General features: G+C 38.4%; 1 protein-coding gene across 1 annotated transcript; it reads left to right on the forward strand.

The window, feature by feature from the left end:
• Window positions 1-237: 237 nt before the first annotated feature.
• On the forward strand, window positions 238-26,719 carry niban2a (niban apoptosis regulator 2a). Its single transcript, XM_032570227.1, has 14 exons — window positions 238-457; window positions 8,404-8,534; window positions 11,372-11,500; window positions 11,578-11,683; window positions 13,030-13,197; window positions 18,472-18,587; window positions 20,628-20,732; window positions 20,801-20,963; window positions 22,197-22,384; window positions 22,479-22,634; window positions 23,637-23,750; window positions 23,838-23,945; window positions 24,022-24,133; window positions 24,650-26,719. Exons 1-14 carry the CDS (start codon window positions 403-405, stop codon window positions 25,477-25,479), a joined length of 2,481 nt encoding a protein of 826 aa, XP_032426118.1. The 5' UTR covers window positions 238-402; the 3' UTR covers window positions 25,480-26,719.
• The last annotated feature ends 530 nt before the right edge of the window (window positions 26,720-27,249 follow it).

Consider the following 27,249-nt stretch of genomic DNA (forward strand, 5'->3'; position numbering starts at 1 on the left):
ACACCACATTAACTAAATGTTACAGCCTAAAATCAGAGCTCATAGATCTAATCATGACCGTTAATCAGTGAAGCTGTAAAACCAGTAAAAATATAAAATGTTTCCAATAAAGCCAAACAAGTAAACACATACTCCAGGCCACACCTTTGGCACGGCCGACTGAACACGTTGGACCAGTGATGACTCCCAGAGGGTGTGTCCTGCTGCCTCGCTGTGAAAGGGAGCAGTGTTCACCTCCTCCTCCTCCTCGTCTTCCTCCCTCTCTGGGGTTTTCTGGAGCCAAACAGGAGGGAAGCCACAGCAGCACCGGCCGGACTGGGAGCCTGAAGCAGATTCCCTGCAGAGCGCCGGAGTCTTGGAGGTTTAACCTGGGAGTTATCACCGCTGGGAAACGCTGTCGCCATGGGGGACGTGGTTTCCTCTCACCTGGACGAGAGCAGGCGGGAGATGATTACAGGTTACACCCATTTATCCATTTTATTCTGCCTTTTTAGGCTCTAAAGCACCAAATCGGATCACTTTTCTCCATTGTTAGAGTTCAAATGAGTCTTAAAATGGAGATAATAAGCAGGTTTCCAGCAGAGGCGGGGGGTATGTTTGTCTAAGTTTGGGTCTGATCTGCCTCCCACTGAGAAATGTTCCAGCAGAGCATGGAAGCAAACCCAGCCAAAGGGATTTTACATCAGGGTTCTGCTCCTTTACTGCATTTTTAAATTGTTGGTTGTTTCCCTGCTGCTACTGGAGAGGAGGAATCTGAAGATCGCTGAACTGCAGACTCTGTTTGTTTGTTGTTGCTTTTTGTGAAGCGACGAATGAAATGCTTTCTGATGAAGTCTAGAGAAAAGGAAAAAAGGGAAGGGCCTCTTTGTTCAAATGCTTCTCAAGCAGAGATTCAGCGTTTCTACAGCTGGGTTATATACTTTCACACACTTTGTCACAAGTTTAAATGTTTTTATTGGGATTTCATGTGGCAAAGCGGAGCATTAATGTTAAATGGAAGGAAACTTGTTAGGTTCAAAATCCAGCAGGAAAACCACCTTAGATCATGTTTTCAGATGGTCTAGTCCAAGTCCAGTCAAGACAAAACTCAAAAATTGTTTCTCAAAGATGTTCTGCAGCACCCTGTCTAATGAGGCAGCAGCTGTTTAGTAAAAAATTAGACAAAAAATCATCTCTGGACGAGCAAAATTCAGTTAATTTTTAATTCGTTATCCGATATCGATATCAGATATCGATATTGCCGTTATGGCTGATAACCAATATTTACCGATGTTTTATACATTTCACTACTTAAAAAAAGACCGGAAACAAATGGCAACAAGATAAAAATAACAATTGGTTGTTCATATCGACCCAGTTTTATTTATCAGACCAATATCAATGTGTTAAGAAATCACTAATATCGGCTGATACCGATATTAGTGCCAATGTATTGCGTATCCATATTTCAGCTGAATTTATTTAAATGAGTCAGGGATGTTGGCGAACGTTTGATATTGTCGTAAATCTACCGGATTTATCAAAATGCTAATTTCCATCTGTAGTCCAAACGTGAAGCTGTAGCTGGAATGAAAGGAGCCTGGGTAAATGCACACCACACTTTTCAGATGTTTTCCAGAAGAATGTTGAAAATAATAAACGTCTCAATAATTTATCTATGACTTTTGAACAAATTGAATAATAATACAGTAACCAATTACGAAACAAGCGAAAAACATTACAAAATAATCAAAATCAATCAAATATGTTGATCAATGTTCCAGTTATTCAGATCTAAACAGATCTAAACAGGCGGGTTTTAGCTTTAATTTACAGGAAGTCAGTGTTCCAGCAGTTTTGGAATTTTCTGTAAGTTTCTTCAGATTAGAGGAGAATAAAAACAGTAAAAACTGCATTAACTAATCTGTGACCAAAAAGCAGGAAAATAGTCAGAAACCTCCAGAATACAGAAACATCTGATTCACACCTAATGTGTCCGGATCTGTTGACATATTTGGGTCGAAAATATGCAAATATATTAACAAGAGTTGCGTCAATCCCACTTCTGATTCATTATCAGCACATTATTTCAAATCACAATTAAATGTAGGGAAAATTACACTAATGGTGATTTTTCCAACGTTTATCTGATTTTTTTTTTATTGAACTCTAAAGTGCATAAAGGAAAGTATCGTCTGTTTATGTGTTTACAGGACAAAAGAAGTGTAAATTTTCAGTTTTGGAAAATAGAAAATCTTCTAATTGATCATGAGATTTGTTGGTGTTCCTCACTGGTTGGTGCATCAAGGCTCTAAGCACGGTAGAGGATCCATCATGGTTTGGGTTCTGGTTACAATCAGTCAAATGTTTAAGTGTAATAGAAGAGCTGGTTTCAGCTTCTAACTTATTAAAATTCAATTTAAACTTTATGAGTAGACTCTACATCCTTGGTTAGACGATGTATAAACAATAAAGATTAAAATGTGGAACAATTATATAAATAAAATCTATGATTACTCAAAAATGAATCAATTCACATGAAAACATATAAAAAAATAAGAAGAAAAAAACAATTTGGAAAAGATGTAGAGGAACCAATCATGCATCTACTAACCAAAACTGATGCAGACAAAAAAAGAAAAATATTTAAATTGAATCATTTTAATTCATAATTTAAATGTAAGAATTATAAATGACAAATTAGTTTAATATTCCTTAATGGATGTATGAATTAAAAGAAGAAAAGAGAAAATAACTGCTGAATCAAATCATAAAATGTGGTTTTTATTGATGCATTTATGGGGCAGAAAAAGTGGGAGTTTTCAGTTTCATGGTTAGAATAATTTTAAAAATTACATCACCAGTCAAAACGCAAAACCTGATAAAACCAGAGACCAGATTCACCTTCAAAATGGTTAAAAATGAAGAACAATAAGGTTAAAAAAGACGTTTATTAAAATAAAATAAAAACTCTAAACATACTTTTGGACAAGGCAGTGGCAGCATCAGGCTGTGGGAACGTTTTTTATTTTAGTTAATTTTGTCCTTGCTATGGACTGTAGATTAATAAAACAAGATATTATTAATAACAGTAATAAATGATGGTGAACTGAAACTCTTTTTTTCTTACTTTGTTTTGATTTTATCTCCAAAAAGGTGCTGGAAAAAGTTTGGAAATGGCCTTGAACGTTCCTGGAAGGTGTTTGAATTTTCCCAGTGCAGAGCTGGCGTTGTTTTGAGAGTAGAGCGATGAAGGGAGCAGCAGTGGTAGGGGAGGATAACGAGGCGCAGCAGGCAGCGACATGCCTCACTCGGCCTGGCCGTGTCGCGCCGCGCCCTTCCTCAGCGCCGTCTCTACCTGCTCATCTTCCTCAGCGACTCGCGTGAAACCGCAACCTTTAAGAGCCTCTCAGCCAAAGAGAGCGCCTCGGTTCGTGTCTGTTATTACACGTCCTGGTCTGACTTTGTAACGGCTGTTCGGGTTTGTTTGCGTGGAGCTGTGCAAAAGTCTCAGGTCATTACTCAACAACCAGACTGTTGTTCTTTCAAAGTCGTCTCTCTGAAGGTATTTTATGGGACTCGTTGGATTATTTTCTATGTATTTATAGTAACTGATGCTGATGATTTGGTGTCCAAAAGAAATATGAAGGAAGAAAAGAGATGGAATTAGGGTAGGTTAATCAAATTTTCTGGTTTTGAAGATTTAAATTTATGTTCACCAATGCATTTCTTAGATTTATCGATTTAAAGTAAATCCTTACCTCAACTCTGCTAAGGTTTAAAAGTCCTGCATTTTCCAGGACTGAAGTTGGAATCTCAGTCATTTAGCCTTACTGTTCCCTGCTGAAAGTCTTGCTCTCTCTCGCTTGTTCGCAATCTGAACTGAAGTCAGATTTTGACATGCTGTAGGAAATAAAATTTTCTTTTAATTAGTGCGTATTTTCTCTCTCTGATCCTAAGAATTGATAACCTTAACAGCTTTCACACTGAAGAGTGTTGACAGCTTTTACTGATAGGAAAAAGATCAGATTTTTATCTGGATGCAAGTCCAGCCAGATCAGCGGTTTACATCTCCAGTCCTCCACCATCCTGACAGTTTTTGATGCATTCTTGCTCCAACACATCTGAGTCTAAACGTTGAATTATCTCTTTAGCAGGTTGGCAAGTTTAGCAAACACCTGGATGTTGATCACTCATTTAATCCAGCTTTGTTGGAGCAGAGATGCATCCAAAGATTCCCAGACTGTGGCAATCGAGGAGTTTAACTCAAAGCATATTCATTTGCTAGCGTTGCCTAGTCAAAGTCCAGACCCAAATCCAAAGGCGACAGAGACACTTCTCAAAAGATTTGCAGCTTTAATTGCAACAAAAGTTGGTTCTGAAATATTGCAATGTGGCAAAATGTGAAAACTGCAAGGGGAAGGATTAAGCCTGTCGCAATAAACAATCAATTAATTGCATGATAAATTTAAATGATTTTTATTCCAGTTATATTTTTTCAAGGGAAATTTTGTTTATAGGGATTTCATGACCCATTTTATTTGTGGTTTCAGTTGTAACTGGTGTTTGTTTCCACTTTATGTTGGATATTTAAAATATCTTCCAGTTCCAGTGTGTGAAGGTTTATTGCTCTTTGAGAGGGTCATTATCAAAATATTGATCTCAAACAACAATATTATCATTTATCGCAATAATTATTGGGACAATTTATTGTCCAGCAATATTTGTTATGGAACAGGAATAGGGAGGATACACAACAAGGGACGATTCAAGACTTTTGCACAGCCTTGTTCCTCTGTTGCATGCAAATTGTACACGGATCGCAGCACAAGAGATAAACGGATATCTCAGTTAAGCAAATCTTTAACAGTGGCTGACCACATTGTGTCAACAACCTGTTGGTGTAACTGGGATCACCAGGAAAGGCTGAACTGGAAACGGAATGGTCTGAATCTGCAGAAAAAATGAGATAAATGGGATTTTTTCCAGAATCCCGCGGTCTAAAAGCCGTTTGTCTTTTCTTCAGTCTGTCTGAATAAGACTCCCCACCTCGCTGCTGCGATGAAAAACACAACAGGATTACATAAGATAGGCCACCTGCTTCCTCACCACAGCCTGACCTCAGAGAATAAATCACATTTCCTGGTAAAAACACAGTTTGAATCAGTCTTACTCAGCAGTCCTTCACATTTCAAGACAGTACATTTCTTTTTTCTGTAGAGGAATTTAAGGTTCAACGAGGGAAACCTCCTTACATCAGACCCGGCAGGTGCTTCCACACAGGTCAAACACAGAAGACTGAGTGTTTTGGTTTATTTTTTCGCTTTCTAATCTTTGTCTCCAGTAGACTATTTAAAGCATTCCAGTCTGTTGACTTTGGCCCTGCAGGACGTCTGGTGGAAAGTACCAACTTGGTGCATGATTGTAGAGCCAACCGCAGTGACCCACACTTACCTGGTGCAAAATTTAGTTGGTATGAAGAGCATGAAAGCAAACACCCAACAGAGTGCCGCTGCGTTTGGAGATCAGAATGCAGATGGGAGGTGCTTGATGTGCCAAACCGTTGAGTCATCATTTTTTATTTTGGTTTCAATGAGGCAAGCAGAGCATTTAGACTTAAGAGAACAAAATGGAGAAGAATAAGATGGACTATCACAAAGATCCCAACTGACCTTTTTTAAAAAAACATCTTGACAGTTGGACGTGTTGGTGTGTTTTGAATCATCGTCCGGCTGATGAACCCAACCACAGTTGGGCTTAATATCACAAACTAAAAGTTGGTCATTCTACTTCAGAGTTCATTGACTGATTATGGCAATTCAACAAACTGGTTTGGATAAAGCTGTCCAAACCGACTAGGCGCGAAGTGGAAAAAGGAACCTCAACCCTTCTTAAACCATCATTATTTACAAATAGGGAAAACATAGAACAGTGGCAAACTTTTCCAGGAATGGCTAGCCAACCAGAAACCCTTTCACCAGAGGCGTGGCTTTAACTGGTTCTTCCCCAGTTGTACCAGCCCAGATCCGTCTCCATTTTCAGATCCTCCACAGTTCCTACTTGTTTCTTTGGAACCACTTCAGGAGTGGGACAAGTCGCTATCAGGCACAAGTGATTTGATTGGCAGCAGACTGAATTTGTTGATTGGCCTGTGGAATCCGGGACAAGACAAAATGGAGAACTGCAACTTGGAAGAATGCATACATCGTCAGCTGGACTGAGCAAATCCACAACGAACAAATCTGCTGAGAGATTTTGGAGAAACTGACCGCCCAAGTGTACCCGCGCAAAGTGACATAATCAGTTTCTGCTTGGCTCATAGGTCACCCACACTCCTGCCCAATTAGTGAGGATCACAATACCAATGCAGACACACCCAACTTGGCTGGAACCGAACCAGAGATTGACCAGCAAGAGTGAGACTTGACAATGAAGAAGGAACAAAAGTTACACCAAGAGAACACCGGCGACTCATCCAGAAGATTCCTGAAGAATCCAAAATATCATGTAAAGAACCGCAGAGTTCCTCAGTTACAGTCAGTGGACATGAATCAACAATAAGAGTCACAACTTCCTTCTTCATGAACTTTAAAATTGAGTGCCATCAGACTTAATCAGTTGTAGGATTAATCTGTTGCATAAGACCACGAGCCATTTCTCCTGCTAGCACTTGCACGTTTGTTTTGATCGTATTTACCCAGAATGTGCTGCGCTGCAGTCCACTTCCTGCTTTTGGAGTTGTCTGAGGTCCGCTTGGTGTTCATACATGCATTTGAAACGAGTTCGATTGAGCATCCTTACCTCCCTAAATGAATCAGACTTTATATGCAAACGAACTGGAGTTGGATTAAAGCGGACTAAACAGGGCTGGTGTGAATCCAAGTAAGGTTTCCTGAAATATTTGGGATGAAAAGAAGCATAACGTGGAAACCAACAGTCAAACAAAGTGGTGGCAGTGTGATGATGTGGGGCTGCTGCTTTCTTGCTTCATTACATTGATGGAACCACAAATTTTGGCCTCTAACAGAAAATCCTGACGGAGAATGTCCGTTCCAAATCATGCAACTGCTGAAACTCTAAAAACCACAAAATGAAGGTTGTAATCCAACTGAGATAGAGTGCTGTGACCTTAAAGAAGATGCTTTATGCTCAAGAACGATTGAATGTGACTGAATTAAAGTGATTCCTCCATACTGATGCTGGTTATCAGAAACTTGTCGTCTCTTGCAGCGTTTGCCGTTTCCTCACCGGGTTTTGACTCGTCCCGTCCTCAGACTCGTCCTCCCATCTCGTCCCATGAGACGCCTGCTGTTTTTTAATCAGCCTGTGCGTCCCTGTCCCCCGTCTCCTACACATTCCCTCCATGTCTATCCTGTCCTGTCAGCGTTTTCCTTCCTGCTCTGCTCCTGCCTTCCTGTCCCCACGCTTCCATAAACAGACCAGAGTCCACGTCTGGCTTGTTTACAGCAGTAAAAAACTTGATTTGTCCTCTGCAGGAGGTTCTTGGGACGGTTTTATTGGGATGCTACACGACTACCTCCAAGCTGACACAATCTGGGCTCTTTTCTGTGGATGTGGAAGTGACACGTCAAAGGTTCACTTAGTTACAGCTGCTAAAAGCAGAAACATCTAAATCTGCTGCTTCCCACTTGTTTCCCAAAATACTGTTCTGACTAATTGGACAAAATTAACTGGAAAGGATGAAGTTAGCATTTCAGCTGGGATTATTTAGCCTTGAAAGATATTCAGAGTAGGCTGGTCGCAATAAAAATAATTTCCATTTGTTGATTTATAATTTTCTTTCTACCAAAAACTGACAATAACTAAAGTCTTCAGTTTGGTGTTTTGGTCTCAACTAGCCAAACTAGTTTTGTTTACAGAGACTTTATAATTAATTTTATTTGTTGTTTCTGTTTTATTTATTTTGTATAATTAAAATTAAAAACTAATAATTGATAGTTTATAATGTGTTCTTGCGTTATTAAGCCATTATTACCGTTACGTTACTTAAAAATTGTCTCAAAACAACAATATTGTAATTTATCATGACTTCCTAGGACAAACTGCAGAGTAGTTTGAGAAATTAGTGATTGTCTCACAAACTAAATATTCAATTTAATTACATCTGTGAATAGAATATATTTTAAAAAGCCTCTAAACACAGAATGTCTGCAGTTTGATGCTTTTGGGTAATAATTGACAAATTCAGATAGAAATGATAAAAAATTATGTTTTAACTGACAACTTATTGATTAGATTTTCCAATTTGTGGTTTTGTATTTACAATAATAATATAGTTACCAGTATTTCTTTGGAGATATTAACTTTGCTTTTCACTTTGAAATGTGTAAATTTGTACAAATTGTGCATTTATTAAGAAAATAAATGAGTTTTCTGATTGTATTTGTGTTTTTGCTGCTGCAGCTCGGACCAGAGATGTGATGGGGCAGTTTGGCGATCTGTACGAGAAGCAGTACGCCGTCGCTCTCTTCAACGTCGTTCGCTTCGAGATAGAAGGAGGCGGCGCACCGCAGTCGCAGCTGCTGCACCGAAAGGCAAGTTTCACCGCCCCAAACGTCTACAACACAGAGATGAAAGTTAAATTTCAGCTTCATTTAATGACTATTCTACACCAACGGCCAAAATCCTCAAGATGAACGTGTCCAGGTCAAAGTTTTATTGTTTTCTCCCAATTAAACACGCAAAACTATTAGTGAATTCTTCCTCTTTTAGCTGCACAGCAGTAAATTAAATGTAATATTTTACGTTTGCCTTAATGTTGACAACTACTTAACTTTAAGTTTCTTATTTTCTCTATTAGTTAAATCTCTGTAACAAAAATAAGAATTTTGCTTTGCTGTATTTAGCTAGGAGTAAAGATTTGCTGGATGTTTATGGCACAACTTATTAAACAGAAATAAAAGGAGAAAAAAGTTAACTAAAGAAAAAAAAAGTGTTATACTTGATATTTTCCATTTAAAAAAATATAAATACTTAAAAAATCTTAAAATGTCATGGCAGCTGTTCTTTAACAGCAGTCTAAGACAAAGGAAAGGAAAAGGTCACACAAAATTAATCCAGGGGTCACAAATGGCCCCTGAACCTCACTTTGGACACCAAGTCATATTGAATGGCCTAGTCAAAGTCTTGATCTAAATCCAGGTGAGAATCTGAGGCAAAATCTGAAAATTGCTGGTCTTTAAATGAAGAAAACTGGTTGAAAATCCACAAAATCTAATTATTTATTTTTATTCATCTATTTCTTTTTATAGTATAAATACTATTTATACTAATAGTATAAATACTATTTGTAAATAGTATAAATACATATACTCTTTATTTATACTAAGTATAATTTCCACTTACTTAAGCATTACTTCATGTTGGTTTACCACATAAAACCCTAATAAAACATATAAAGTTTGTACCCAAGTTAAAAATTGTTTATTTTTGCTGCCAAATTAGCTTCACATCTGTTAACCTTAACCTTTAACCCCAGGAACCTAAGCAGCGCAGGGCGTTTTGTGTTTTCACTGCGGCGCTGTTTAGGTAAATCATCTGATGATGAGACAGTCAGTCACTCCTTCCTGATCCTCCCTGCATCTGTGTTGCTGCTGGATTCACAAAACTAATCAAGCTAACAGACGCGCCGCTCCCTCTATTATGTTTTAATCCGTTAACTTCCAGTAGTTTTTTATTTGCGCTGAGTCATTGATCCAGCTTTAAGATCTGAGAACAGAAACAACCTCCTTAAAACCAGGATGAATTTCAGAGCTAACTTTGATAACTTAGCTAACTTTGATAACTTAGCTAACTTTGATAACTTAGCTAACTTTGATAACTTAGCTAACTTTGAAATAATTTAGCACACTTAGCTTCCCCTAAATTAATTCTAAAGCCCTAATTTACTTGACTGTTTTGTAAACTTTCAGTTGAATAAAGTTCAACATCTGTGTTGAAGTTTTGGTAGTCAACTTAATTTAAGTAGACACTTATACTCATGCTTTTATTTTGAAGTGAATGACTGCTCTGTTTCCTTTGGGGTTTTTTTCCAATAACCTTTTCTAACAAGAAACAAAAAACAGACAGTAGAGAAGAAATTAAAATTAAATTGTTGTTCCAGGGTTGTAGTCTCTCAAATAATTTGATGTTAGCGCTTTAGCATTATGCTAAATACAGTTTAGGCATAGCGTTCTTAGCGTTAGCGTAGTTAATGTTTATGATTAACCCTTTATGGCTTCAGTGTTTCAAAGCAATTACATCAGAAAGTGTGACTTAAATCACTTGAAATCCTGAAAATATTTATTGCAAAGGAATTTCAGTTGATTTTGACGGTTTTAAAACTCACAAAGTTCCACGTTTGCAGAAGAGATTTAAAAATTAAAATGAAGATAAAAATAAAACACCTGATTCTCTCACAGCGGTTACATGCTATAATAAGTCACTCCCATTTAAAGACAAATATAACATCAACGCATCTTTTATGAATGAAGCCGAAATCTCTCAACGTCAAACCCTGAAATATAATTAAGTGAAGAAGTGAAACTGCTGATTTACACAAAGTTTTGTAGATGCATAAATGTGATTGGCTGATTGTTTTAAGTAGCGGTTAAACTAGTAAGTTTAATAAGGTTGCTGGAGAGTGAATATAATTAGATCAGAATGTGACTGTATTTAAATAAACTGCAAATCAGAAATTTTATGCATTTAAATGGTGCAAGATTTCTCTGACTTTATTTTGAAGGGATCACAGTTTGTTTTGTTGCATAAAATGCAGGAATGAGCCGATCCAGGATGTTACTGAATGTTTTTAGATTATTTTGTGGATCTTTAATGAATGAAGCTAATGTTGTTGAGCTTTTCCACCCATCACTGGAGAGAAACTGGAGCACATTTCACACATGAACAGAGATGCAGGCAGCTGCTCATATGCATGAAAAATCTTCCATTTTCTTCTGTTTTTAATCATCAAATTTAATATGATGAAAATCCTCAAAATATGGTGCAATGAAATAAAATCCTAACTAATAAATCCATTAGATTAATGCTAGCCTGTATTATCTAACACCTCTATGCTTTAAGAAACACTTCTTTGATTATTAATTGATACATTTTTAGGATACATAAAAGTAAATCTGTTGTAACTTTCCTTGCCTCTGAGTGGGAATTATTTGATCCAAGACAGGAACTCTGCAAACAAACCAGGGTGTTGCACGTCCTTCTGTAAACACCTTGAGGTAAAACTCTCCTCCCATCACTGTTCGGAAATTCCTCTTCAGGTTTTAAGACTCGTGGGAATGAAATGAATCCAAAACGTGTCAGAAATACGTCCAGTCTGAATTGTGTCAGGAACGTCTTCACAGGATTAACGGAAGATCTTTGGTTCTTCCAGGACCCTCTGGCGGGTCACACCATCTTCTCCGGGAGTTTGTTCCAGTACCTGGAGGAGAACCGGAAGTGGAGGAACCGTTTCGTCTTCATCCCAAACAGCTACGCCGTCAACCTCTACGAGAGCAAAGCGGTGGGTGGACGTCGGAGTGAACCGATGCTGGTTCTGAGGATCTGAAACCGGTTTGTTACCCTGTGTTTGCTTCGCAGGCCCACGACCGAATGCTGCATCCAAAGGTTTCCATTAACTGCGCCGGGTACAAGGCCCTGACCTCCATGGAGGAGTACATGGAGCTGCTCAACAGCAGCCTGCCAGGTGGGAAAACGATCCCAACGCCTCAAAATACCGCCGTAGTATTATCATTTATCATTTTTCACAACTATTGTCTCATCAGACATGGAAAATGGTTCTTTCCCATTTGTTTAATAGAGTAAGTAGTAAGTTTTCCTGGATGTTTGGTATAACAATTTGATTTTTAAACATTTTGTCGTTTCATCCAAACAAAAACTTCAACCAAAGTGGAGATTTGAGAAAACTCTGGCTTTGTGTTACATGACAACATGTAACACAATGTTTACATGTTTACATTTAGGTTCCCGTGCATTACAGTCAGTGACTAATAACGCACCAACATATCCACATGATTCCCAACTGACATTGTGTTTTATTTAGTTTATATTCTAATCTGTCCACACAAATGAACTTCCTGACGCCATGTTTAATTCCTAACAGGAAACATCAGGTTGTTTTGAAGCAATCTGATGTTAGCGCTGTAGCATTAGCTTCTGCATGACTAATGTTTATGGTTAGCCCTGTAGGGTTTCGGTGTTTCTCTGCAGTTGCATCACAAAGCATGACTTAAATCATAAACATTTTTGAAAATATTCATTTGTAGAGAAATTTCAGTTGATTTTGACGGTTATAAAACTCCTACAGTTTGTGGGAGAGATTAAAAAAACAAAAAAAAACTATGGAGACAAAAATAAAACGGTTGATTGTCTCGCAGCGGTTACACGACATAAAGGGATTATCTGTAAACACGGTGGATGCCGGCCTTTAGATGCTCACTTGTTGCCATGGTTACCCACATTTATCTTGCTGCTTTAACATTAGCAAGAATGTTGTCAGTCAAATGTGATAAAATAAGTTATTCTACCAAATTTACTATACTGAATGAAATGCAACTTACTGACATTAAACATTAAATGAAAGTGAGTCGATAAATGGCGAGAGAAAATGTTCCAACATTACTTAGTAGTAATAATAAAGCGATTTGAATGAGTGACGCAGGTTTAGCTTTGTGCTACACTGCCCCCTATGGGCCTGGCATGTTTAAAACAACGCTCAGAGCAGATGTATGAGAGTTCATGTGGATCACATGTTTTCTGATTTCCGTGTGTGCAATGACATTACATTTCTTTTAGATTCAGCTACGAGGCCTTAAACTACTTATTTTTTGTTTCTACAGAGTTGAATAAAAATCGGATCCATTCTGATTTTCCTGTTTAGGTTAATTACCCTAGCATTTAGCATACCAAAACATTGACCACAGTACTATCAAAAACACACAAACGATGCTTTAAAGCCACGTCTCTTCAACCGTTTTTAAAATATTTTCTGTCTAAACTACGTCAAATGACTCTTTCTGTTCTTTGTTTCAGAAATCAAGGCCAAACCGAGCAACGCTCCCTTCATCAAGTGTGCGACCCAGTTCCCGCTGATCCTGTGGCACCCGTACGCTCGCCACTACTTCTTCTGCGTGGTGACGGAGAAGGAGCAGCAGAAGTGGCACGCCGTGCTGCAGGACTGCGTCAGACACAGCAACAACGGTAATGACCTCATCACAGATAGGACACACTGTGTGAACGTGGCGTTAGTTTCTGAAGGAATAAAGCTACGTTCTTCAAAGCCTTCTTCACAGATATTTAAGCATTTTTATGCTACTTTGGTGGAGGAATAAAAAAAACTGTCCTTTTTTGTTTGGGCATTGCATTTATGTTTGGAAATATTAGCAGTGAGGAGGATACTTTAGGTTTTTCTTGGTTCCTTTCATCAGGGTGGGGAGCGACTCTTGAACTGTCTCTACTTGCTGTAACATGACTCACATCTCATTGTTTAGAGACACTGAAAACAGAGACGCAGCAGGAAGTTCGAACCACTTTGTTTGTTGTGTTGTCATGCCCCACCTCCTGCCTCGGTGATGTTCGGTTGGCGGCGCGCGCATCGCCTGCTTTCATGACAACAAGGGTCACGTTTCTGAAGTTCAGCACAGTTGATTCTGAGGAATGGTGACGAGCAGGAAATGAGGAACATGTGAACTCTCAGATTCATTGATGAAGAAACGCAGGCCAACATTCACATGAATGGACTTGTTTGATTTCTGCCAGGTGGAAAAGCAGGAGGGATGTGATATTTATGTTGCAACGTATTTACAAAATAAAACCCTTTCTGCTTGAGTAGATGTAGATGGCTGGGACAGACTTTATTTGTTTTAGTTTTCAACTGAACCAAAGCAGCAACAGCACTACACATGTCAGTGCTTTCACTTTTTATTTATAAAACAGACGCTGCGCCAATGACAAACTTCTCTGCTGCTTTTAATGTTCTCTTTAGCACATTCCTTTTTAAACTTCCTATTCCTTCTTAAGTGTTAAGACTGCAATATTATGTGCTTTTAATGTTCTTTATAAATCAATAAATGAAAACAAATCTTATTTTTTCCTTCCAGACCATAACAGGTCACAAGGTTTTATCAGAATCAGTTTGGTTTGTTGATTCTCGTTGCTCCGTATTCAACATTTATCTCCAGTGGTTCCGTCTCACAGAGGCAGACATTTGAAAATATGAAACCAGAAAAAATGAATAGGAATGTGAAACATTGCAGAGATAATTATTGATTTTTGGCTTTTATCAATTATCCTCAATACCTAGATGGGACATAAAGCCTTTTTCTTCAGCTCAGCTCAGCTGACTCTGATGTGGAGAAACAGCAAGTTAAATGTTGACTCAGACGAACCGAGGGCTCATTTGAATCGGCTAAAGCTTTCTTTGTTTCATCCTCGATAATCGGCCAGTAGAGCGACCGGCCACTGCTTTGCATCACCTTAACAAGATGATTTGCAAATAATTCAGTTAATCATCCGCTCAGCACGAAGGTCCCACTAAAACTGGTCGCACTCTAGAAATGTAGAACTGGACACTGAGTTTGTCCATGTTGTTTAAAACAAGCCGTAGAGCATTTTATTTTACAAAATGTGATTTGAGGAAAATTAAGTTTTGAGTACATTAGTAATTTTGTTGCTCATTCTTTGCAAAATACTTAAAGTTTAATCAGGCTGAATGGATGCAGAACATCAGACTCACTTATTTTGAGAATTTTAGACCTAAACTTTGACTAGGCCATTCCAACACACAACGTTTTGGGTTATTATTCCTGCTGGGAGGTTGGTTTTTTTCAGGATTTTCCTGCATTTAGCACCATCTTCCCATCAAGTCAAACTAGTTTTAGTCTCATTTGATCAGATCTTTTAAAAGTTGAATGAAGGTAGACCTGTTACAATAAGCAATTAATCAATAAATTGCTGGTTCTGTTGGACCTCAGTGTTGATCCTGACATATTACTGAAACGACTGGAGAGTTGGTTCGGACTCTTCGGTCCAGTACTTAGTACCGGTTTGAATTTTACATAAAGAACAGACAGAAGTACTCCAAGGTTCTATCCTAGTTCCTCTCTTATTCAATGTCTATATGCTCCCTGTACCTCAGGTTATAACAGGAAATAAGATTAGCTGCCATAACTACGCAGATGATACACGGCTCTACATTACAATGTCACCAGGTGACTCTGAATCCATCCAATCACTGAATTAACTTAACTTGCTCTTTGCACGTTGCTTTACGATGTGAAATCCTGCCTGGTTGTGTGTGTGTGTGTGTGTGTGTTAGCTTAAAGAACGTCTTAAATACACCCTGACTGGGTCTGCTGCTCCCATTCACTCCCAGGCCATCAGGCGGCCGGCGGGTGGGGACCTAAAGCTGCTCGGCGGTTGTGATGTCTGCGGCTGATGGTGTGTTTCCGTGGGTGTTTACTGTCCTGTGGGCTTGGCTGCTTCCATTCACTACAACCATATGGGGAAACAGCATCCATGCATGTCGCTGTATGAAGTGTTAAAGAAAGACGTGCTTAAATTAAACCAGATTTTATTTTAAAGGCGGGAGGAAATTACAAAAAGCAAAGAGAAAAACGTTCTGTGAGGTCAGAGAGGAAAGAGAGAACCGGCTGAGTGTTGGTGAGGCGGGCAGAAAGGGAAATGCCTTAAATAAAACCACCGTGGTAAGTGCTGCCACATGTTCTATTAATAATACATTCAGCACACGCACACACACACACACACACACACAGAGCAGCACAGCTGTAATCTGAACTGAGCTTGTTGCTGGAAAATGTTTAGATTTTTACAGCCTGACAGGATAAAACATGGAGAGCTCCTGGAAAATACATAGAATTAAGATTTAATGTTTTTCTTTCAGGGTCAAACCTGATGCAGTCGAGAATAATTATGTTTCAGATTAATTATGAGATTAATCTGAAACATTTATAAGAGTAAAGTCATAATATTAGCAGAATAAAAACGTGAAGTTAAGAGAAAAAAGCTTTGATTGAATCAATAATGTCAGATTTTGATTGTTTAATTATTTCAAAGTTCTGCTACTGGTGATAATTTGATGCTGATGTGTTAAAAGATGAAGAATGGGCGATTTGTTAAACGGATAGATTCAGAAGATGCTCAACATTCATCTTAATTACTTTTATTAGAGGAGGTCTCTAATAAAATTGCAACTTTATTAATATATTATTTCAACTTTGTCGTACAACTTTACTCTTGTAATATTTAGACTTATCATACGACCAATACAACTTTATTGTCTCAATTTCATCAAGTTATTCTTGTAATATTACAACTTTATAGTATAATTTTGACGGTGTTCTTGTAATATGACTATTTTCATGTTACTTATTCTTCTACAATATAACTAAATTATATTACTTTATTATCCTAATTTTATTTTTTTTCTTCTATGATTTTATTCTCATATTTCAACTTTAATCTCCTAAAACATGACTGTTTATCGCATTATTACAACTTTCTCACATAATTTTATTCTTGTAATTATTTGTTTTCTCAGTCCCAGGCTTCTCTGGTGCAGAATTATGACACATATCTAACTTTAAAAAATAAATCACGTCCAAGTCTGCTTAAATGCAACATGACCGTCCTGACTGCAGATTGTTTGTCTGACTTGTATCAGATTTAGTTCCTCATATGGAAGAGAAACAAACTGGATTTTCTTGTGCAAAAAGATCAGAACTGGGCTGAAATAAATAAATAAAATATTACACATAAAATGCAGTTCACAAGGATTTGCAAATAAGAATTAATAGTTTAAAAAACAAAAGGCTAAAATGTTTAAAAGTAAATAAAAATTAAAATATTTAATAAAATCAGTAAATAGTGATTAACCCTTCACTTTGCTGTGTTGCATCAGAGCGACTGCAGTGAAACAGTTATGATATATTTATATATCTTAATGAAACCACAGTAAAAACATCCAGTATGTTGAACTTTATAAAACATTGTTCTGTTCTGAATTAGTCGCACCGTCTGAAATGAACCTGAAGCCACAGGAATGTCAACAGGTTGATCCAGCAAGTCGCGCATTTTTACGCTTCTCCCTTCGTTGCATGTAGTTTTAATCTGAACACAGAAAAATTCATATGTGCGTCCTCACTGGTCCCAGTGATGCTGATCAGTCTGGTAACGTGTGTTTGAGGGCTGTGGCCATTTATCCACAGAACATGGAGCCCAAAGTCCGGCTGCTCAGCAGAACTTCCTGTCTGGTTTCCCTCCTGGTCCAGAGTTCCTGTCTTTGTGAGCCGCCTCTTAGTCACACACCCGTCAACGGCTTGACGGGCATTCAACGGGGTGTGTGTGTGTGTATGTGTGTGTGTGTGTGTGTGTTAGAGCTTTCAACAAACAAATCACCACTGTGGCTTCCTGTCTAACTCAGCATCCAACTGGAGAGCAGGAAGCTGCTGCTTCTCATGCAACCTGCAGCCTCCAGCAGCTTCCAGCGGCTCGGATCATAAAGTTACCGCTGCTGCTAATGTTCACAGTAAACTGCAGAAACACATCTGGGACGCAGCCACTCAGAATCAGAAGCTCAGTTCTGTTTTCGTGAGAGTAAACTTCCTCAAACCGATCCGACATTTTGTTCTGTCGTTGGCCGGGGGGAGGCTGGGAGGGTTGCCATAGCAACCAGCGGGTCAACATCTTCCTGTTTTTAGGGCTCACACAGACGTGTGTGACGGTGCATCAGAGATGTTCCCACTGATGCACCGAGCAGCAGGTGTGACTCAGTTGGCAGGGAAACAAAATAAATCCAAATATAACATTTTTTATTTTTTTTACTTGTTGCAAAGTTTAATTTTATTTAAAAAAAAATTTTATTTATTTAAATTGCCCGTTTAAATTTTTTTGCATCTTTGGATTTTATCTTTAACTTTGAAAAAAAATCTAAATAATTTTATTTTAATTATTTAAACTATAATAATTGTTATATTAAAATAGATATTTTATTTTACTTATATCGATTTTATTTGGTCAATTTCCATATTTACTTTTTATATTTTCACAATATTTAGATTTATTGGTTTTTTTAGGGATTCTTTTAGGCTTATCTTAATAATCATAATTTTATTGTTTTTATGGTCAGAATGTTATGGTTAAAATATTTGTGATGTTTTTCTAATATATTTAAACATATTTAAATATAAAAGGTATATTTACCTTTGACTAAAAGGTTAATATACAATTATACTTATTTTTTTATATAAAAGAACTTGGTTCAATTCTTTTCAAATACATTTGATGTTTTCTATTTTTCTGTATTAATTTTTTTAAACTTATTTTTAATTATTGAATTAATTAATTTTTTCATTATTAGTATAATTTTCTAGCTATTATGTATATATATATACACACGTGTATATATATATTTTTATTTATTTATTTATTTATTTATTTGCCTATATTTCTGTCCAGGTCTGTCAGAGGAAGACACGGTCCAGACTCCGGCCTTCACCGACTCTGTGAGGCGCTACAGACAGGTCAAAGGTCACTACGGTACCTGGGAGATGATGTGCGGATCGCCGCCTCAGGTCAGGACCTTAAACTATTCACGTCTCAAACATGTTCGCAACTCAGAGGGAGCCTCTGCTTATTTTAACGAGCCACGCCCTAATTGAAGGGCGGATTGTTACCGTGGTGACGGGTTTCCTTCAGGTTAAACACAGAGAAAGTATTTCTCAGGAAGAGTTCTGGTGGAGGTGATGAGAGACGTGCAGCGCTTCGTTTAACGGAGAGGTTTCCTCCTGAATTCTGGAGCTTTTACAAACATTTCTGATGATCATCTCTAAATAATTTACTTTCTGCCAAAGCTTTGTGCTTTTAAATTTCCTCCATAGACTTCAATTATTCAAATTGACCGTCCCGTTTCCTGAACACAGCATTATCTAGCCAACCACAAAAAACAACCGCCAAATTAATGTGCTCATAACTAGCAGGCAATTAGTTAAATTTGACATTAATGTTTCTATTTATATTTCTTTCACAGTGTGAAGGGCAGCTATAAAAGTAAACACAAAGCCTGAATAGTTTCAGTAATCCTGAAACTATTCAGGCCTCGAGCCCTTTGAGCTGCCAGATCCTTCAGGGCAGAACTGAAAACAAGCAGCAACATATTTCTCTGCGTTCCTGCAGCAGAAAAGCAGCAACTGTGTGAAATATGCTTGATATGGAATATTTAGGCATGACGAAAGAAATGCAAAGAGCAAAAGAAAGTCTGCAGCAATCAGTTTCTATGCTATATAGATATATGAAAAGGAGTTTATGAGTGTTACCTCATTTTGATTTCTATAAAGCTAATGCCTTAGATACCTAGCCTGCAGTCTGCTGCTTTACATGTTTATTTATATGTAAAAGTATTTTCTTTAAGAATTTTTTTTTCATAAAATATAGTTGTTTTTTTAAGAAAAAAATGTATCTTAAATATTTCAACAAATTTATATATATCTATAATATACTGTATATGTACACACATTTTTTTTTTAATTCTTAAAATAATGTAAGAATTTTATTCTTCTTTTAAAGACAAAAATTCTTTAAAAAATATGTATTGAAGAAAAAATATATTTAAAAAATTATATACGTTTAGAAAGAAAAATATATATTTACAAAAGTATATATATATTTTTAAGATGGTTTTTGTCTTTTTTAAACTATAAAAAAATATTTAATATACATTTATAAAAAAGAAAATTTAGAATATATTTTCTACAAATATATATATATATATATATATATAAAGATATATTAAAAAAGACAAAAATATATATTTAAAATGAAAAGAAAAAATTATATGCATCAAAAAAACAAAAGTAATTTTTTTCTAAGTTTGTGACTCTTGGACTAAAGCCACAATATTTGCTGCAAACTGATACAGTTTTATCTTGCAGGCCACTTCCAGGCTAACAAGCTTTTAAATAAACAGGCGGTAACAGTGGAGTTTGTCCAGCCGCTCAGTCTGAACAATGTCTCAGTAAACATGTAAGCCTCCATGTTGGTGCTGAGGTCGATGTGTCCTCCGTAAATCAGCCTCCCTAAAGCGACCATGCAGCCACACAGGAAGGAGGGGGTGCTGTTTTTAAACGTCTGTGTTTTCCCTGATTGGTTGTGACTAAAGCTAACACTCCCAAAACGCAGGGAAACTAAAATAAGAGCGGATGGGTCATTTTTAATTCAGTTTATTACGAGGTACTTTACAAAAAAACGTAATTTCAGTTCAATCAGATCTACATTCAGACGAAGCTTTTATTTTTCACACGTTTTTTTCTAAGTTTACTCCAACCTTCATTTCTGAAAGCTGACGTCTTTAGCTCGGTCTAGTTAGCCGGTATTACTTAGCTACATGCTAATGCAAGCTAAATGCTAAGCAGTAGTCACTACTGTCCTAAATTCAATCCATCAGTTTATCAATCCATCCATCTGTCCATCCATCTAGCTATCCATTGATCTATCCGTACACCAGTTCATCTGTCCATCTATCTGTCCGTCCGTTCATCATATTTAGTTCTAGGTATTTCGTTGGTCGTTGCTTACCGAACTGTTCGTCTCCATGACAACCGGGTTCTGTTTTCCAGATCCTGGCTAACCTGGTTCTGGAGACGCTCCAGCCTGAGCTCAGAAATGCGATTGGCCCTCGGCTCAAGGGGAAGCTGCAGGACAGACAGAGGAAGTGGATGTTGGTGAGTTTCTGTCCCACCGACACGTTCTCAGTCCATTCAGTCTCTCTGACCGTCTCCCTGTTCTCCAGATCTCTGACGCCGTGTACCGGCAGGTTCTGACCCAGACAAGCAGCCAGTACGCCGCCCTGGTGGACGCCTGTGAGGCCCAGAAGCCTTCGCTGGACGTCAGACTGCGCGGCGACATGGACATGCTCGTCACAACCAAAGAACACGTCATCGGCAAGATCAGAGGTGGTTGGAGTTAGAAGTTGCTATCGCTGGTTTAAAGCTGCAGTATGCAACTTGTACAAATAAATAAATGTTCTTCACATTTCTGTTAAACCTGTCACCATGTTGTGACAGTAAAATATAATCTGTGAAAACATCAACCTCCTCCACCTTTTCCATGAGCTACTGCTGCCGTCTGAAGAAATGCACCAAAAACAACCAAGCAGAGCTAGGAGGCGGGGCTTAACGCTGCCAATCAATCTTGTGAATGACCAGGAAACAGCTTACTGTTACCGTTTCTCTACCATCATTTTAGGCTATGCTAACTAGCCTCAGCATTGATGCTAGCTGCAGCCTAGCAGGAAGCAAGAAGGTGTATGAGAAGGATGATTGACAGCAGTAAGACCCACCTCCTGGCTCTGATTGGACACAGATTATCTGTCACATTAAAGGGTTAATATAGTTACAGTTTCAACAAATATTTAAAAAATATATTTTATAAAAGCTACATACTGCATCTTTAAGGCTTACTGCTCTGAATTCAACTTTATACTAATTTACATCGCTCTGATAACTGTCATGGCCGCATTCTGCCTGAAAACATCCTGAGAAGCTCAGTTTTCATCTGGTTTATTTTATGAATCATCTCTTATTTTAGGTTCCAGTTTTTTATCTCCGTTTGTTCTCATTGGTCCAATATGACACATCGAGAGGAAGCTTCTTGTTTGAGTCCTTCCAAATATAAAGAAAATGAGTTTCATGGTGATGTCATTGTCATGTCAGCATTGCAAGTTAAGGAATAAAGCAGCTCAGCAGCTTTTCCTTTTATGGGAATTTTATTGGCATGTTGAACTAAACCTAACCAACACGGCATTTAAATGAGATGCAGTAATGCAAACAGGTTATTTAAATAGAGGCTCTCTTTATTCTACTCAAGGTCTTTGTTGCCTCTTTGCTTCCTGGACGCTTGGTAAAACTTTTCCTTCCTGTTTTGCGTTTTCCATCATCACAGTGAACTTTTACACTTTAAAAGTGAGCCTTAAAGCATGTCATCGCTGATCCTGCCATCGTCTCATCATCTCAAAAATGCGGCTCTTCTTATTAAGGCGGGGTGGAATATCTGCATTCCAGCCATGTGTTGAACATACAGTCTGTAAAATCCTCCAGAACAACATGACACATGTTCAACAACGTGTTCCTGAGAGAAACCCACAGGTGTTCTGACTCTTCTTCTGGTGTTTTGTCGCTGACCTCCAGCCCTGGTGATGCCGAAAGCCGAGCAGCTCCTGCGCAGCAGCATCCAGCCGTACCTGGGCTCCATCCTGGAAGCCCTGATGGAGCCCACCAGCCGCGGCTTCGCCGAGGTTCGGGACACTTTCTTCAAGGAGGTGGTGGAGATCAGCAAGAACTCGCTCAACGGCGGCGGCAAAGACAAGCTGGGAGAGGTGAGCGGAGGAACGCGGCGGCCTTAGATTGCTAACCAGGGAGTGTCTGAGGCTACGCCTGAGATCATTGTGTGCGTTTTTGATTGTGCTGCAGCAACTGGGGCGGCTGTCCATGCTGGCCTTCCACCCGGTGAAGATGCAGAGCGGCTACCAGCAGATGCAGCAGCTGAACCTGGAGGGGCTGCAGCAGAGGTTCGACGTCTCCAGCCCCAACGTGTTCGTCAGCAGAGCCCAGATCCTCATGAGGGAGGTGAGACATGCACAACTTTGCTGCCACCTGCTGGCCTTTTACACGCAACACACTTCCTGTGAATATGAACCAATAACCAGAGGTGGGCAGAGAACCCGAAAATTATACTCAAGTAAGAAGGAAAAAGGTATTTGGTATAAAGTCCACTCAAGTGCTGAGTAAATTATCAAATTAATCATTTAATATTTAAAAATTACATAATCAGATGGATGAAAATATGAAGTTCAGTGGAAAGTTTGGTATCTACATTTATCACTTTGACTTTCTGGCATTTTCCTTCCTTTTTATAACAATTTCCTAACTGTACAATGTCAGACGATATTCTTGTTTTAGTTTTGTAAATTTATGGCTTTAATTATGGGAATTCTTAATTTGTAACAGCTTTTTGACAAAGGAAAATTTCTAAGCTTTTTCTTGTAATTATGTAAAATTAATCTTAAAAATTAAGAGGGTTTTTTGGTGGAAATTCACTCCTCCATGGCCAATTTTTAAATATTTTATCTACAGTTCCCCTAACACTCCACAGCAGAAAAACATTGGAATAAGGTACATGTATGTTCCAAGTATGAAAAAAAATATTTGACAGATTTTAGTCCCAAATTTTTATCTACCAACTGATCCATTAATTTCTAGGGCTGACCAATACAATGAATGTTGCCATGACGATATTCCTATGAAATCTTTAGATTTTCAGCTTTTAAAAGACAATAAATAAATAAATGAACATGAAGCTTGGGGATTAAGGGCATGGAAGGTTTATCCAACCAGCTGTAAATGTTATTTAAATAAATTTAAATATGATTTGCTTCCATTAAAATAGCAGCATCGTGCATGCAGGGCGCGCTTTGGTTTGTGATATTTTATGCTTTAGTACTGCAGTTCTCCATCCGTCTCTTTCTTGTTTGAAATCTTTGGTTTTTCCAGGTTTGATATTTAAACTTCTGCATTAACAATGATGGAGTTTCATGTGTGAAAATGTTTTAAATTTGCTCGTCTGGGCAGCAAATGGACAACGCGGTGTTCACGTTTGAGCAGCTGCTCCACCAGGCTCTGGAGGCGCAGGGCGAGGACGACCTCTGCAAAAACATCCAGAAGTGTCAGGACAGAGTTATCAAGGTGAACCAGCCGCAGATCTGCGTTTAAATCCGATTTATTTTTAACAAGCAGAATGAAAACAGTCGGCTCTGTTTGTGTTCCTGCCAGAAATACGACTACGACAGCAGCACGGTGCGGAAGAAGTTCTTCAGAGAGGCTCTGCTGCAGATCATCATCCCCTACATGCTGCAGCAGCTCGCCCCGTCCTGCACACCAGTCAGTAACGCAACGGCTCTGCCACGCTCCTGTCAGATGTCGGTTCGACGTGTTAAAGTTGTGATAATCTCTGCAGGAGCTGCCTCGCTTCCAGGAGCTGATCTTTGAGGACTTGTCCCACTTCCTGCTGGTGGAGAACATGTACGAAGAGGTCGTCCTGCAGTCCGTCTCCAAGGACATCATGATGGGTGAGGACAAAAAACAGCTGTCCTTTGGCTTCACTCCAAGAAAAATGATTTTATCAGAAATTGGGATAAACTATAACATTGTTGTTTGGAAACCATTTTCAAGTAAATATATTGAAAATGACATAATAATAATAAGATCAATAAACTTTAATTTTGTAAAGATCAGTTAGCCTCAGTGCATTGTAAGCCTGGCGGGCCACCAGGCTTTATTTGCTCCCACCAGCCTAAGCGTCAAAAATTTATATTTATTTTAATTCCATTTTAATAATGTCTTTTTTTTAAATTAAGCTTTATTAATCTTTAAGCAGGTAAATTTGCATTATTATACCATTATTAATGTATTACTTGAAAATAGATTAAACAAAATATCGTTTATCACAATTATTTCTGGGACAATTTATCGTCCAGGAATCTATGCTACTGTGACAGGCAGACGCCTTTTCTGAAATTTAAAATAAAAACATGTAGGAACTGTGTGAAGATAAATGACTTTGTCTCTGTTTTGTGTTTGTCCAGCGGTGAAGGAGGCGGCGGTGCAGAGGAGACACAACCTGTACAGAGACAGCATCGTTCTGACCAACAGCGACCCCAACCTGCACCTCCTGGAGGAAACCCCGCCGGTGGACTGGGGCGCCAAGTTCGGATCCGACGGTGGAGAAGAAAAGGGATTCAGAGGCAGACGTAAGCAAGTGGTCTCCATGATCCAGCTGGAGGGGCTGCCCATCCCGTACGAGTCCTGCCTCGAGGTCCCGGGGGTGGAACTCATTCCCGAGGAGGACGGGGACGTTGCCGAGGACGACAGAGAGGAAAACGAGGAGAACCCAGGTCAGTCCGAGGACCCCAAGTCTCCCGACAGCGTGAACCAAATCAGAGACCTGATCAACCCCGTGGTGGAGGTGGCTCTGCCGGATCCAGAAGAGGACGCCACCACCGGGACGGAGACCACCAACGGCACCATCACCATGGAGGACGGGCTGCAGGAGGAAGTGACGCACGTCACCACCATTGTGGGCGACAGCATCAGCAAGTCCAAGTCCATCATGGAGCACCTGATGGGCAGCAGGAAGCAGAAGGAGCTGCAAGACGAAGCGGCCATCCAGAGAGCCATCGAGGAGATGGAGATGGCGGTGCAGGAGGAGGACAGCGAACCGGCGAGCGAACAGGAAGCGAGCGAACACGCGACAGAAGCCTCCGACTCAGAGTCTCAGCCGCTAGCAACGGACTGCAGCTCAAGTAACGACGACAGCGGCTTCCAGTCCCCGACCAATGAGGCCGAGGCCGAAACGATCACCAACGGTCCGGACCAAACGGCCGACCCGGTGGACGTGGAACTGCTGCTAGCATAGAAAACTGTAAAAACCCAAAACCCGATGAGAAAATAGAAATTTATTTATTAATGTGTTCGTCAGACATTTAACAAAAAATAATTGTTAGAAGTAAAGAAAGTTAAATTCATACCTAGTCTAACAAAATTTGTGTCAAACGTTTGTGCAGCAAAATTCTTTGTTTGTGCTGCTATCATTGTAATATTAATGTTTCCAGAGGTCATGAAGGGTCAACTAATCCCCACCTTCTTCAAAACAGACTAAATCTGTCAATTAACTCGACTACATTTATTCCAGATTGTGCAGCAAACAATTCTGTTTGTGCTGCTTTTGTTTTGAAGATATTATTGAAAGTTTAAAGGTCAACCCATGTTACCCAAATCTAAGAGAATTGGTGTCAAATGTTTGTGCCGCTATAATTTTAAAGATATTAATAGAAGACTCTCCAGAGGTCAACCACTCCCTCATTCATATTTACAAAAATCAAAACAATTTGGTGTCAAACAACTCGGATATATTTGTGCTGCTTTGTGCAGCAAAAAAGTGCTGCTTTTAGTTTGAAGATATTATTGAAAATTTAAAGGTCAGTTGGGTCAGTTTTACCCAAATCTGACAAAACTGGTGTCAAATGTTTGCGCTACATTTGTGCAGTGGAAACTTTGATTTGTGCCGCTATATTTTAAAGGTATTAATAGAAAACAAATTTGGTGTCAAAACAACTCAGCTACGTTTGTGCCGCTTTTGCTTTGAAGATATTAATGATGACCTCTGGAAACTTTTTTATTAACATATTTAAAATGATAGCAGCACAAACAAAACATTTTACTGCACAAACTCACCAATTTTGTCAACTTCACCCAGGTTAAATTCATCATCTGCAAACATTTTATCACATTGTTTTAATCAGCTTGCTTCATTCGACTGTAAATGTGTGCATCTGACCAGCAGGGGGCGCTACAGCAACAGCTGAGAACCTCCTGTATTTCCTTTGCTTCAACACAATTATTGATCTTCTAAGGTAATCAGCAACATCTGTTTTAAATACATGAACGTGTTTATAGTAAATACATTGAGTTAAATATGATTTTTTTTTTTATTTAATGTTTTTGTTTAATATTTTATAATCTCATGGGGTTTGTAACCTGTCATGATGTTGTAAAGCTGATTTCATTCGCTCATATTAACGGGATCATAGCGGTGATTATCAAACTGTACGCTACTCTATCAGTTATTTAAATAAAGGTTTGTAGTTTTGTGTATTTCTCAAGAGGTAAAATTTAATTAGAACTGGTGATGGCATTAATTATGCATAATTTGGAAAGCAGTTTGTCTAAAGGCCAATAATGTTCTATAAACTCAGCTATGAAAACAATTTATAAAACTCATTTAAATGTTAATTAACCAAAATATCATCCAGCCACATTTCATACAGTACAAAGTAAATATTTATCTATAACTGAAACGAGTCTGTCAGCAGTCCAGGTTAGGGTGGAGGGTCCAATTCCAGTTTTTCTAGTTTAACTCCACAATGAAGTTATTAAGTAACAAGCTAGAATATCTTAATTAAAATTACATTTAAATATTTTTTTAATTGTCAAATCATTACTCCAGTCACTTTTATAATGGTCACATTGGAGATAGACACTAAAGGGCATTTAATAATTGCAACTAACAACTATTAATCAATTAATAATAATAATAAAGTTGGCACATTCTGCAGATTTGTCATGTAACCACATAAGATCTTTTATACAATATTATAAATACATTAAATGATGCAAGTAAGAAAAC

This window comes from Xiphophorus hellerii, chromosome 8, assembly GCF_003331165.1.
Source record: "Xiphophorus hellerii strain 12219 chromosome 8, Xiphophorus_hellerii-4.1, whole genome shotgun sequence".
Lineage (NCBI taxonomy): Eukaryota > Metazoa > Chordata > Actinopteri > Cyprinodontiformes > Poeciliidae > Xiphophorus > Xiphophorus hellerii.

Coding starts and splice junctions, on each gene's coding strand:
- niban2a (XM_032570227.1), top strand. CDS start 403: ATGGGGGACGTGGTTTCCTCTCACCTGGACGAGAGCAGGCGGGAGATG. Junction 8,535..11,371: donor CGCAGCTGCTGCACCGAAAG/GCAAGTTTCACC, acceptor TGGTTCTTCCAG/GACCCTCTGGCGGGTCACAC. Junction 20,733..20,800: donor GACAGAGGAAGTGGATGTTG/GTGAGTTTCTGT, acceptor CCTGTTCTCCAG/ATCTCTGACGCCGTGTACCG.